Below are 12,386 nucleotides of genomic sequence, written 5' to 3'. Positions count from 1 at the left end.
TACTGGCTTGATACAATTTTAAACCCTCTGTTACCTTTCTTTCAAATGTTACTGCTCAACCTCTGACCATTTGACACATTGTGACGGCCAATCGAACCTGCAGAGCACTGCAACTTCAACGCAACACCCAGAATAGTGATGATCCACAGACACAGATTCGAAGGAAATCCATTATTTTACTGATCACCATTTCTGGCATTTTTATCATGTTGTAGATACCATACGTTGTATTTTTCCTCATTTCCAGAATTATAGATAAACATTACAATCCAGATCGGTACACTGATCCCTTTCTTGTTGCAGAATACTCCGCAGATATATTTCAGTTGCTGAGCTCCTGTGCAAACATATGCATTTATGGACTGGCTCAGACTAAATTCAGTGAAAAATTGATAAATGCAATATGTATCCGCTATTTCAATGATTAAATATGTCAAATAATGAAAACAGTGCAAGACACAGCTGCATAAATCGCTAACAACGAATTCTGCCTTTGAAACTTGATACATGTTTGCATGTCAAGTCTTAGCTAACTGAGAATATTCTCATCTCTGCATCAGCACGATTTCAAGCTGTTCTCTGATCAATTCCTCAGATAGTAACACAGCTCCTGTACATATGCAGCAAGTTCTTGACTGTATTTAAACATGCCTGACAAGTGGCAAGTAACATTTTCTCAATATCAGTACTAGTCAGTAAACAGGGCCTCTTTTGGCACAGTACAAATGTCCCTCCCTTTGAACCAGAAATCCTGGGTTCACAGTCCCACTTACTCCAGAGGTGTACAATAATCTACCTGAATGGGTTGATTCCTGAAAAAAACCCCCAGCCACAGTCTGAAAGAGCGACAATCTAATCATCCCACTTTGACATCCAGTAACATTATCATTGGTGTATCCCTCACTTCAGTTCATGGGATCTTCAGGGGACGGGATGTACATAAGGAGTGGAGGTGCTGACAATTGCCTGATAATGAAACTGGACCAGCAATTTGTACAGTGTGCTCACAAGAACATGCTGGAAATTTTGCAGCCAGTATCCCATTCTTTGAAGCCCCAGCAAAGCCTGTTTCCTGTTTACAAGGTGCAAGGCAGGTGTGTGATGGAATACTCACCACTTACTCGGGAGAGTGCAGCTCCAAAAACCCTTCAGTTTCATACCATCAAGAAGCATCCCATTCACTAGTGTAAATGTACAATTGCTCCATTGCTGGCATTGTGTGGGAGCAGCAATGGTAATCTTATTGTGGAGACTTGTGAATAACTCCCTCAACACCGCTTGATAAATCTGCAGCCAGAACAAAAAAAAGGGCAGCTGGTGCATGGTGACAAATGTGTGGAAACCTGACAAGATCCAATGAATGAATTCAAAAATAAAATTACAGCAGAGGCTGGAGTTCCATCGTGTGAGGTATACTTTCAGAAAAGGTATTGGCTCAGAGAGCGGTCTCAGAATCTTTGGTGAATTTCTGCAGTGCATCTTGTAGATAGCATACACTGCTGTTACTAAGCATCAGTGGGGATGGAGTGCTGCTTGTGGATATGTTGTCAATCAAGTGGGCTGCTTTATCCTGGATGGTGTCAACTGAGTGTTGCTAGAGCTGCACCCGTCCAGGCTAGTAGGAAGTATTCCATCACAATCATGATTTGTGTCTCGGTGGACAGGCTTTGGAGAGTCAGGAGGTCAGTTACTCACTGCAGTTTTCCTTGTGACTGATCTACTCTTGCAGTCACTGTGTTTATGTAATGAGTCCAGTGAGTCCCTAAGTAGATAAGTAACCAGGTACACTGATCTCTGTATTCCGTCCACCTCCCTTTTTATATCCATGATCCCAATTTCCATCTACTTATATAGGCTTTCACCTTTCTTGCAACCCTATAATGTGGAACAGCGCAAAGTCCATATACTACCTTCATCACTCCTGAAAATTATTTCTTCACCTAATTCAATTAAGTTCATTAACCATTATTTTTAACAAATCTGAATTCACTTTCATTTATTTGCTCAATTTTCAAAATGGATATTAATTTTATCCCAAATTACTTTTTCTAAAAGCTTCCCTAACACTAATTGGCCTTTCTCCTCAATACTACATTAGAACCCTCATTTATTTTTATCACTATACCAATTTTGGTTTACAGCTGTGAACTGTGAGCTGAAAATGACCTTTGGACTGTGAGCAGGATCTTGTGCTGAAAAAGGGACAAACAAGCAAATCTTTGTTTGAAAGGACAGGCCTGGAAATTAATTCCAAATTGGTTCTCATTCAAAAGATTCTACAGACTATTGGACAATGGGGAAAAGCATTATGTCTAACTAGATAGCAGATGTTTGGCCATTAATGAGGTCAGTGCCTGAGAAATGGTGCCAACAAGCCTGGGTGAGAACATGATGGTAAAACACAACAGGGGCCAAAGAGTTTGAACTGGGTTTTAGACTGTGATTCTGAGAGGGAGAGTTTGGTTTTGATGCTACAGCATGAAGATGTGAAAGTTCTCTGTCTAAAATGATGGTACTGTGCCTTTGAGAGAGATAAGTTCTGTCCTGGTCATCTTGTACTGAAATGTCTCCTTCAGACAGGCAGTTGGTAAGCAGCTTTTGAGATCCCCATGGGCTTTTTCTTGTAGTGAGATAAAAGAACCATAGGCATCCTCTTAAAAATCAATAAAGGCACATTGTTTCTTTCATCTGGACTGGAGAGCAACAACACATGAAAACCATAGCTGTTGCACTAAAGTGCATTTTGCCAAAGTGAGTGTTTTTGGGATGTTGCCTATTTTGGAACAATTGATGACTACTGGTTTAATTACTGCATTATATTTTTTAGTAATTCAACAGAGTAATGTCTTTTCACTATTTTCACTGTTATAACTTTAGTCATCAGAAAAGCTTAAAGTCTGGAACTTTTCTCCTTTCTTCCAATTTCACCCATGGGAATCTGACTATTCTGTGTTTGAGCAACCTCTGCTTTGAAAACCTCTCATCATTCTGTTATTGTTTTGCCACCAATTTTTAATCCCAACCCACCTGTAGCCAGATACCTTTTAACTCAGTGAATATTCCTGTCCTCCACTTAAGTATGTTTATACATCATTGCTTTTTGTCCTTTTCAATAACAATTCTGCTATATTCATAACAGAACAGTTCCAAATCATATTATGGTCACTGTTCCCCAAATATACCGAACTGAAAGATGGCCCACTTGCACCACGTTATCCTCTAGAACTACAACCATCACCACCTCTTTCTACATAGGGTTGCAAACGTACAGATCAAGAAAATACTCCTGTAGACATTTTGGGAGTTGCATCTCTTCATGTTGTTACTGTCCTGGTCTATAATTATGGATGATTGAAGTCTCCAGTATCAACATTCTGTACTTATTGTAGTCTGAAGACTCTGTTCTGCAACTTTGGCCCCTCCAATTCCCTCTCACTATCTGATGACTTATAGTGTTCACCTAGGTGTGTAATGGCTCCAGTTTAAATCAAATAGATTCTACCTTTGTCTGAATTATATCATTCTCTTTAGTGTTACGATAGTTTTGTTGATCAATACTGCCACCATTCCAGTTCATTTTTTTTCATTCCCTATCTCTTTGGAATGCCTTCTTGAATACTAAGGTCCAAATCCTTCAATTCTTTGAGGTAGGCCACTTACACCATTTCTCAAGCCATGTGTTAAACGGCTTTATCATTCTGTTCCTACAGACTCAAATATGTGGCAGTGGGAGTGGTCCTAAGATTTACTAACTTACAGATGCTGCTCCTTAATTTCCTCAAGAGAGCCTGAAACTCTGATTGCAGGATTAGAGCCCCTTCTTCCTATTGCTTTGGTTCCCATGTGCACCATGACTTCTGGTTGTTCACTTTCTCCCCTCAAAATATTTTGCATCCTCTCAGTGAAGTTCTTCACCCTAGCATCAGAGAGGTGAGGCACTGTGCAGCCCTCATATCAGTAGTGACAGAAATACCTGCCCAGCCCTCTGAATAACATATTCCTTATGACCACTGCATTTCTATGTTTTGCCACACTCCTGTGCTAAGTAGTGCTTTGCTCCACATTGCTGAGGAAGAGTTCTCAGCTGCAGTTCTGAGATATCATCATCTTCTATGGCACCTGACCTGTTTTGAGAGTCACACACTCAAAAGATTCCTATTCTGACTACCCCTTCCTATCCTGGTGGTAGCTAGGCCACTCTCTTCATATTCTCCTCAACAACTTGTAATCAGGTGGGACCACTTCCTAGAACCAATTCTGCAGGAAATTCTCATCCTGTATGCCTTGCAGTGGCTCCTGGTGCTCCACAATACTAGGGACCCCAAGCTTGAGTAACTATAGACACTTCTCTCACATAGTGCGGGTTGTGCAGGTCATTTGAAAATATCATGGCGTTAAATGGTACAGGACTGCAGATGACCTTCCTCATTACTTAGTTTAGAAGTCTCTTTAGTTCTTTTCCCTTTATATCTAACTAATTATGGTTATTTATGATCTACTGGTTCTGTCTTGGTTAAAGCCCTTTCTCTCCCTTTGGAATAACCTCCTAGGTCAACAAATTGCCATTGCCAGTCTGTGTTGCAAGCCACCCCACTAGGCAGATTTTCACAGCTTTGCTCTTAGTGGAAGTGAGAACAAGGTTTATGACATTTCAGGTTCAGTTTTGCTAGCTTCAAGGAAGTCATGCTATTATGGAGAGTTTGAGTACTTTTGAAATATTGGGATTTGGGTTTTTTTTTTAAATTAAGTATTTGGTTTAGGCATTTGGATTCACAAAGTGATTTCCAACATTACGTGATTGGTTAAGGTGCAGTCCTGTCTTCGCAGGCTTTTATTGAGACATTCAAACTACTAAAGTGCTAGAAACAGTCTGCAGACTTTTCCACACACTTCAAGTCACACAGACACCATAATCTCATCTAGTGGCTTGCGTTTAAAATCTGGTACAGTAGCATCTTTTGCTGGGTAACCAACTGGCAACAGCAGCAGCAGCTTTTCATTCTCTGGGCGCCCAAGAAGAACACGCACCCGAGGACCACAGTTCAGAGGAGTTGTAGTGACTGTCACAAGACCAGCATTCTGTGGGGATGGAGGAGAAACACAAATGCTTTATTAAAATTTCATTTCACCAATTCATCACTGACCTGGCTGAGGTAAGGACACTAAACGCGTGGGAGGGAAATTTGAGCCCTGTGGGGAAAGCCCAGGTTGAAGCAACTGCAAGCTCATGGCTAAAGGACAGTAATTGGGAACTTTTAACTTTATTACTTATTTACTGCTTTACACTGTTAAGAACTGTTATGCTGAATTTTAACTTATTCCATCATTTTTCTGTTTTTTACCTAAGTTTTTTTAGCCATGACACCTTGTACGTCAGATGGGCCTGTGAATGGCGACATTGTAAACTTCTCTCTGTACTTGAGTACACATGATAAAACCTAATTCTAAATTAGGTTGCTGTTTCAGCAGGATCCATTCCAGCTGGGAATTAATATTATGCACTTCATGTTGTTTTACCATTAAAACCAATTAACTATCCTGTTCTGGCAGAACCGACTGTGTGTTCCTGCGCAACATCGTTCTATAGAAATAACAGGGCCTGTGGGAAAAGTGGGATTAGAGGCAGACCACCTAAAAATATCACTCAAAAATCACCCAGAAGCCAAACACAAAGGATAGCACAGTTTCAATAAATGTTTAATTCATACCTAATAGTGAATTAAAAGTAAATGTAACACCTTACCTTAAAAAAAATGTCAAGGCGACCTAATTGGGAAATGGTTTTGAAGTTGCTCTGTTGTTAATGCAGGGGCTGAAGGGTCATCGTCATTGTCATTAGCATCATCATCACCCTCACGTACAGTTGTGGTTGCAGGGTTAGGGCATATTCAGGACAAAACCAGTGAAACAATCATATGATGTTGGCACGTACTCCTCCATGCACTGATGGAATTGTGTTATAGCCAATACAAGTTCATGTTTTAGACATAGCATTCCCCTATTCACCAGGTGTGATATAGCCAACTTGCATTGCCAGAACATGTGTTATAGCAGAACTGACTATACAGCAAATCCCCAACCTGCTATTTGCTAATGAGCCCAAAGGTTTACAGAGAGGGGGCTACAATAGGGTCTTTTGGGGTACTGATAGAGGTAGTGCTGTCTGAAACTCTGGGCCCAAATCCCATTTGCCACAGAGGGTCATATCATAACAGACATGTTCAAACAGACTGGTTAAAAATAAAGGCTTGCAATTATTTCCCCACTGCCTGTGCTCAACAACTTGCATTAGTTTATGGAGAGACAAGAGTAATATCACTAGACAAGCAAACCAAACGCTCCACCAGACATGCAGTTTCAAATCCCACCGTGATTGTTCGTCGATTTTAAGAGTGATTGCAACTGACTGCCTGCTTCTCTTCGGTGGTTATGTCTGTTCCTGAGTGCCCTTGGAGAAGGGGTTTACTCTGCCCACCAACATGCTTCAGGTCTTCCACAAACAGTGGACAGATGTAATGTTGCAGTGTATGATCACTCCTCCAAATAATATGTAAATTTGAGAAGTTCCCTTTGAAATTTTGATATAGTTATAGTGCCCCTAAGAAGCTGTCAATCCCAAGATTTGGTTATGAGATTCATTTAAAAGAATAGGGCAGGATTCTACGCTTGGCACCTTGTAATACAGTAATATTGTCCTGAATTCAGGGCCAAGGAGGTCCAGGTTCAAGCCTCACCTCGGGTTGTGATGGCTAAGGAGGTGTGTCATAACATGTTAATAAAAAATAAACTACTTTGGGTCTGGATTCAAGTCCACATGCTCTGGAGGTGTGTCTTAACATGTTAATAAAAAATAAACTACTTTGGGTTTGAGCTCAAGTCCATATGCTCTGGAGGTGTGTCATAACATATTCAAACAGGGTAATTAAAAATAAATTGCAGTAAACATTTTATTGTCTGGCACTTAAGGTACCAGTAATGTGCCAATTGATCAAATATTCTGAATAATTAAAGAGCTCCACATAATCAATGTAAAAACACACGGTAATAGTAACGTAATGCAGAGTGCATACACATCAGTGTTATACAAGATGTACAGCATGAATCACTTAAATAATAATGCAACTTTGCCTTACATAAAACTTACCAGCAGACAGCCCTCTCATTCACACCTTCAACTGACCACTCCAACATTGTGGTGGATCATGGTATTTGACCCAAAATTGAATCAATTGTCAATATGTTGTGTGGCCATTCAATTGAGAAACAAGTATATTTACATTGAGGTAAATAAATTAAGTAAGTTGGAATAAATGGACAGAATAACAGGGCAAACTTTGTGGTATTGAGGCACATAATTTTTGCCAGTTTATCAAGATTGCTAGGTCATTATGGGGCTGGTTAAAACAAAGTTTGCTGTGCTTTTGGTCTGAAGATTCAAGTCCCATCTGCCCTGAAGGTGTGTCATAATATGGCTGAACACTTATTTTTAAGAGGAGGCCACTACACAACAAAGTTCTTGGAGACTGATGTATTTGTCCTTTCAAGCTGTGGCTCAGTGATAATACTTCTTATTCATTCATATAAAGTTAATGTAACTGGGAAGGCTAACCTTTGGATGTGAGTTTGCGCGCTGAGCTGGAAGGTTAGTTTTCAGACGTTTCGTCACCTTTTTTTATTTGAAAAAATATACTTTATTCATAAGATGTACAAAAAAAAGACATATTTATACACCTACCCAGTCATGCAAGCTGCTCCGGGTTACCCAGGGGTACGTACACCAACTAAAGGAAAAAAACAAAACAATGAAGGAAAAAAACAAAGCAAAGAAAATACACCGGCGGGCATCTCCCCGCACAGTCCCTGTTGACCCCTGACCAGTTGGGGAAGGCGCCAGCTGGGCCCAGTTACCAGATTCGGCCCTTTTTTCTATTCTGGAACAGGGGTTTCATACGGTGGTCTTTCCCTACCGCGCCTTGGCGGTGGCTGCCCCAAGCTTTAGCGCGTCCCTTAGCACGTAGTCCTGGACCTTGGAGTGCGCCAGTCTGCAACATTCGGTCGGAGTCAGTTCTTTCAGCTGGCAGACCAGCAAGTTGCGGGCAGACCAAAGAGCGTCTTTCACAGCATTGATGGTCCTCCAGGCGCAGTTGATGTTGGTCTCGGTGTGCGTCCCGGGAAACAGCCCGTAGAGCATGGAGTCCTGTGTCACGGAGCTGCTCGGGATGAACCTCGACAAATACCGCTGCATCCCCCTCCAGACCTCCTGCGCATAGGGACACTCCAGAAGGAGGTGATAGACTGTCTCCTTTCCCCCGCAGCCACCTCGAGGGCAGCGTGCGGTGGCGCAGAGATTCCGGGCATGCATGAAGGATCTCACTGGCAGAGCTGCTCACACCGCCAGCCAAGCAATGTCCTTATGCTTGTTTGAAAGTTCTGGCAATGAGGCATTCTGCCAAACGACTTTGGCAGTCTGCGTGGGGAACCACACGTTGGGATCCACTCTCTCCTTTTCCCGAAGGGTTTCGAGGATACTACGTGCTGACCACTGCCTGATGGCCTTGGTGTTTCCTTTCGAAAATGTCTCCATGAAGAACAGGTGGTACGGGACAGCCCAACTACTCGGAGTGTTCCGCGGCAACGAGGCCAGGCCCATCCTTCGCAACACCGGGGACAGGTAGAACCTCAGTAAGTAGTGACACTTGATGTTTGCGTACTGAGGATCTACGCACAGCTTGATGCAGCCACACACAAAGGTAGCCATCAGGGTGAGGGTGGCGTTCGATACGCCCTTTCCCCCATTTCCCAGGTCTTTCTACATGGTGTCTCTGCGGACCCGGTCCATCCTCGACCCCAAAATGAAGTGGAAGATGGCCCGGGTGACCGCAGCGGCGCAGGTCCAGGGAATAGGCCAGGTCTGCGCCACATACAACAGTACCGAAAGCCCCTCGCGCCTGACAACCAGGTTCTTACCCGCGATGGAGAGGGACCGCAGAGTCCACCTGTCCAGCTTCTGCTTCAGATTGGTGATATGCTCCTCCCAAGTCTTAGTGCATGCCCCAGCTCCATCGAACCAAACACCCAGCACCTTCAGGTAGTCTGTCCTGACGGTGAAGGGGATGAAGGACCGATCGTCCCAGTTCCCGAAAAACATGGCCTCGCTCTTAACCCTATTGACTCTGGCACCCAAGGCCGTTCAAACTGGCCGCAGATGTCCAACAGCCTACTCACCGACCGACGATCGGTGCAGAAGACGGCATCGTCGTCCATGTACAGGGAGGTCTTCACCTGTAGGCCTCCGCTGCCTGGGATAGTCACGCCCTTCAGGCTCACATCCTTCCTGATGGATGCGGCGAAGGCTCAACAAAGCACACGAACAAGGCAGGAGAGAGCTGGCAGCCCTGCCTGACTCCAGACCTAACAGGAAAACTGTCTGATTCCCACCCGTTGATCGAGACTGCGCTAACACTGTTGGGGTAGAGCAGCCGGATCCAATTGCGGATGCCCTCCCCGAACCCCAATTTGGAGAGGACATCCCTCATGTAAGCATGAGAGACCCTGTCGAAGGCCTTCTCCTGGTCCAGGCTGACGAGGCAGGAGTCCACCCGCCTGTCCAGCACGTAGGCGATCGTATCCCTGATGAGCACGAGGCTCTCAGCGATCTTCCTGCCTGGCACAGCACAGGTTTGGTCAGAGTGAATCACCGACTCCAGGACAGACCTGACCCGGTTGGCTATGACCTTGGTCAGGATTTTGCAGTACACGTTCAATAGTGAAATGGGACGCCAATTCTTAATTTCTTCCCTCTCCCCCTTCCTCTTGTAAATGAGGGTGATGACGCCCTTCCTCATGGACTTGCACATTTCCCCTGCCCGAAGCGCACTATCCTGCACCTCGAGGAGGTCCTGGCCGACCAGGTCCCACAGAGCGGAATACAGCTCGACCGGTAAGCCGTCGCTCCCGGGAGTCTTATTCCTCTCCAAGGACTTGAGGGCTCTGGTCAGCTCGTCCAGGGATATCGGCCGGTCCAGCCACTCCCTCGTGCCGTCATCTAAGACCTCCGTGATAGACGACAGGAACGCCTCGGAGGCCGTGCTGTCTGTGGGCTTCGCGTCGTACAGTCCGGCATAGAAGGATCTGCTGGTCCTCAAAATGTCGGGCCGAGACGATGTCACCGAGCCGTCGTCCTCCTTCAGCCGGCTGAGCACAGAGCTCTCTTTGTGCACCTTCTGTAAGAAGAAATGCGAGCACGTCTCGTCCTGCTCCACGGAGCGGACCCTGGACCGGAAGATTATCCTGGAGGCCTCCACGGCGAAGATTGAGGCTTGCTGGCCCCTCACCTCGCGGAGGTCCTCCGTGACATCGACCCCCATCAACTGCAGAAGGAGCAGGTTCTGCACCCTTTCCTGGAGTCGCGACAGCTTTCCCCACCTCTCTCTCGCCTTCCAAACACCCTTGAGGACAAAGAACCTCTTGATGTTCTCCTTCACCTTCTCCCACCAGTTGCCCGGAAACTCAAAGAGGGGTTTCACGGTTCTCCAACCGGCGTACTCCCTCTTAAGCTCGTCGACGTTCTCTGGGGTCAACAGAGTCGTGTTGAGCTCTCACGTTCCCTTGCCAGCCTGCTGGTCGTCCTGTAAGTGACAGTCGGCCAGCAGAAGGCAGTGGTCAGAGAAGAACACCGGCTCGATGCCAGTGGACCTGACCGAGAACGCCCGTGACACAAACAGAAAGTCTATCCTTGAGTGGATAGACCCGTCTGGCCGCGACCAGGAGTACCTCCGCTGCACTCCATCTGTAAGGGGTGCTGAAGATGTCGAGCAGCTTGGCGTCCTTCACCGTGCCTATCAGGAATCTGGACGTGACGTCCAGTTGACTCCCCCCACCCGCTGTCCCCAGGAAGGATCTTCAATCTGCATCGATGATGCAGTTGAAGTCTCCGCCTCAGATGACCGGCCTGGACATAGCCAGCAGGGGTGGAAGCTGCTGCAGGATGGCCAACCGCTCACTCCGTACCGCTGGGGCGTACACGTTGATCAGCCTCAGGGGAGCGTTCCTGTAGGTGTCGTCAGCCACTAGGAGGTGGCCCCCCTACCACCTCCTGAACTTGAGAGATGGTGAAGTTGCGCCCCCGCAGCAGAATAGCCAGGCCCAAGGAGCGACAGTCGTTACACCCCGACCAGATCGAAGGCCCACAGGTCCAGGCGCCCGACCATTTCCTGTGCCTGCTGAGGTGCGGTATCCCGCACTCCTGCAGAAACAGGGGGTCTGCCTTGACGGTGGTCAGGTAGGCCAACATGGACACGCATCTTGCGGTGGACTTGACGCTGCGCACATTAATGCTCGTATCCCATACCCCCATTGTGGGCAGTGACCGCAGTACCCTCCCCAAGTCCAAGATCTAGCCCCTCCATACCCATTGCCCGGGCTAACTGCCGGACACTCTCCGGGCTCAGGAAACCGTCCGTGCTGCCTTCTGGTTGGCATTCCCCTGTCGGGGGTACGGAGGTAGGAGAGTCCGGCTCTGAGTCAGGCTGGGGACACGCTGTTTCCTCCTTCCCGCCTGAAAGTCCGGGGGGGCCCCAGCGGCGCTTACTGGGTGTCGGAGCAAGCCTCAGGACGCCTCCCGTCACCTGGAAGCGGGGTGCTGCTTTCCTTCTCCCTTGAGATTTTTAGCTTCTGCTTTTGGCGGGCCCTCTCCGAATCTCCCCCGTCAGAGGAGCTCTTATAGCCCCCCTGTAGCTGCCTCTTCCCGCCTGATGGTTGCGGTGCCTGGGCCTGCCAGCACGCCTTCCTCCTCGCTTTCCAGACCGTCATCCACTCCCCTGTCACTTCCTCCATTGACTCCGGGTTGTCGGGGGGTGAGCGGAGCCTGCAGGGGCACTTTGTCGGCCTTGGGTCCATCCTGCGGGGCTGGGTCCTCCTGCACGACCTGGCCCTCTTGCACATTCGGGGGGTCCTTGCAGGGCCCTGGTGCCTTCCTCTCCTCCGGGGGGGTGCAGGCCCCACATTGCCCCTGCCGACGACATGGGAGCAGGTGGTCCCCCACCGCGGGCATGCCCTATAGAAGTGGCCCGCTTCCCCGCAAAGGTTGCAGCCTTTTTCTTGTGGGCAATCCTTTGCAAGGTGTCCCTCCTCTGTGCAGTTCCTGCAGATGGTGGCTTTGCAGTCGGCCGCCACGTGACCTGACCTACCACAGGCATGGCAGACTTTAGGTTGCCCTGCGTAGGTCAGGTAGCCTTTGCTCCCGCCGATCACGAAGCTGGACGGTGGGTGTACGATGTTCCCGTCCGAGCCCGTCCTCAGCATCACCTTGACCTGCCTCTTACTGGTCCAGAGGCCAAAGGGGTCCATGATGTCAGTTAGGTCCCCTTCCACCTTCAAGTACCTTC

The 12,386-nt window shown here is 47.1% G+C and overlaps 1 protein-coding gene across 3 annotated transcripts in view; it reads right to left on the bottom strand.

The window, feature by feature from the left end:
- Window positions 1-233: 233 nt before the first annotated feature.
- Window positions 234-12,386, bottom strand: part of iyd (iodotyrosine deiodinase) — a 31,571-nt gene continuing 19,418 nt past the window's right edge. Inside the window, exons 4-5 of one of the 3 annotated variants that reach the window (XM_048535764.2) lie at window positions 7,736-7,781; window positions 234-5,079 (exon numbers count right to left, since the gene is read on the bottom strand). In XM_048535764.2, coding sequence (XP_048391721.1) covers window positions 4,897-5,079; window positions 7,736-7,781 — 229 coding nt within the window. In that variant the 3' untranslated portion in view covers window positions 234-4,896. The remainder of the gene's footprint in view (window positions 5,080-7,735; window positions 7,782-12,386) is intronic. The other 2 variants (XM_059648386.1, XM_048535763.2) reach the window with 2 other exon arrangements.

Source organism: Stegostoma tigrinum, chromosome 9 (assembly GCF_030684315.1).
Source record: "Stegostoma tigrinum isolate sSteTig4 chromosome 9, sSteTig4.hap1, whole genome shotgun sequence".
Lineage (NCBI taxonomy): Eukaryota > Metazoa > Chordata > Chondrichthyes > Orectolobiformes > Stegostomatidae > Stegostoma > Stegostoma tigrinum.
Note: the sequence above shows the minus strand (reverse complement) of the source record. Positions and strands in the feature narration are given on the sequence as shown.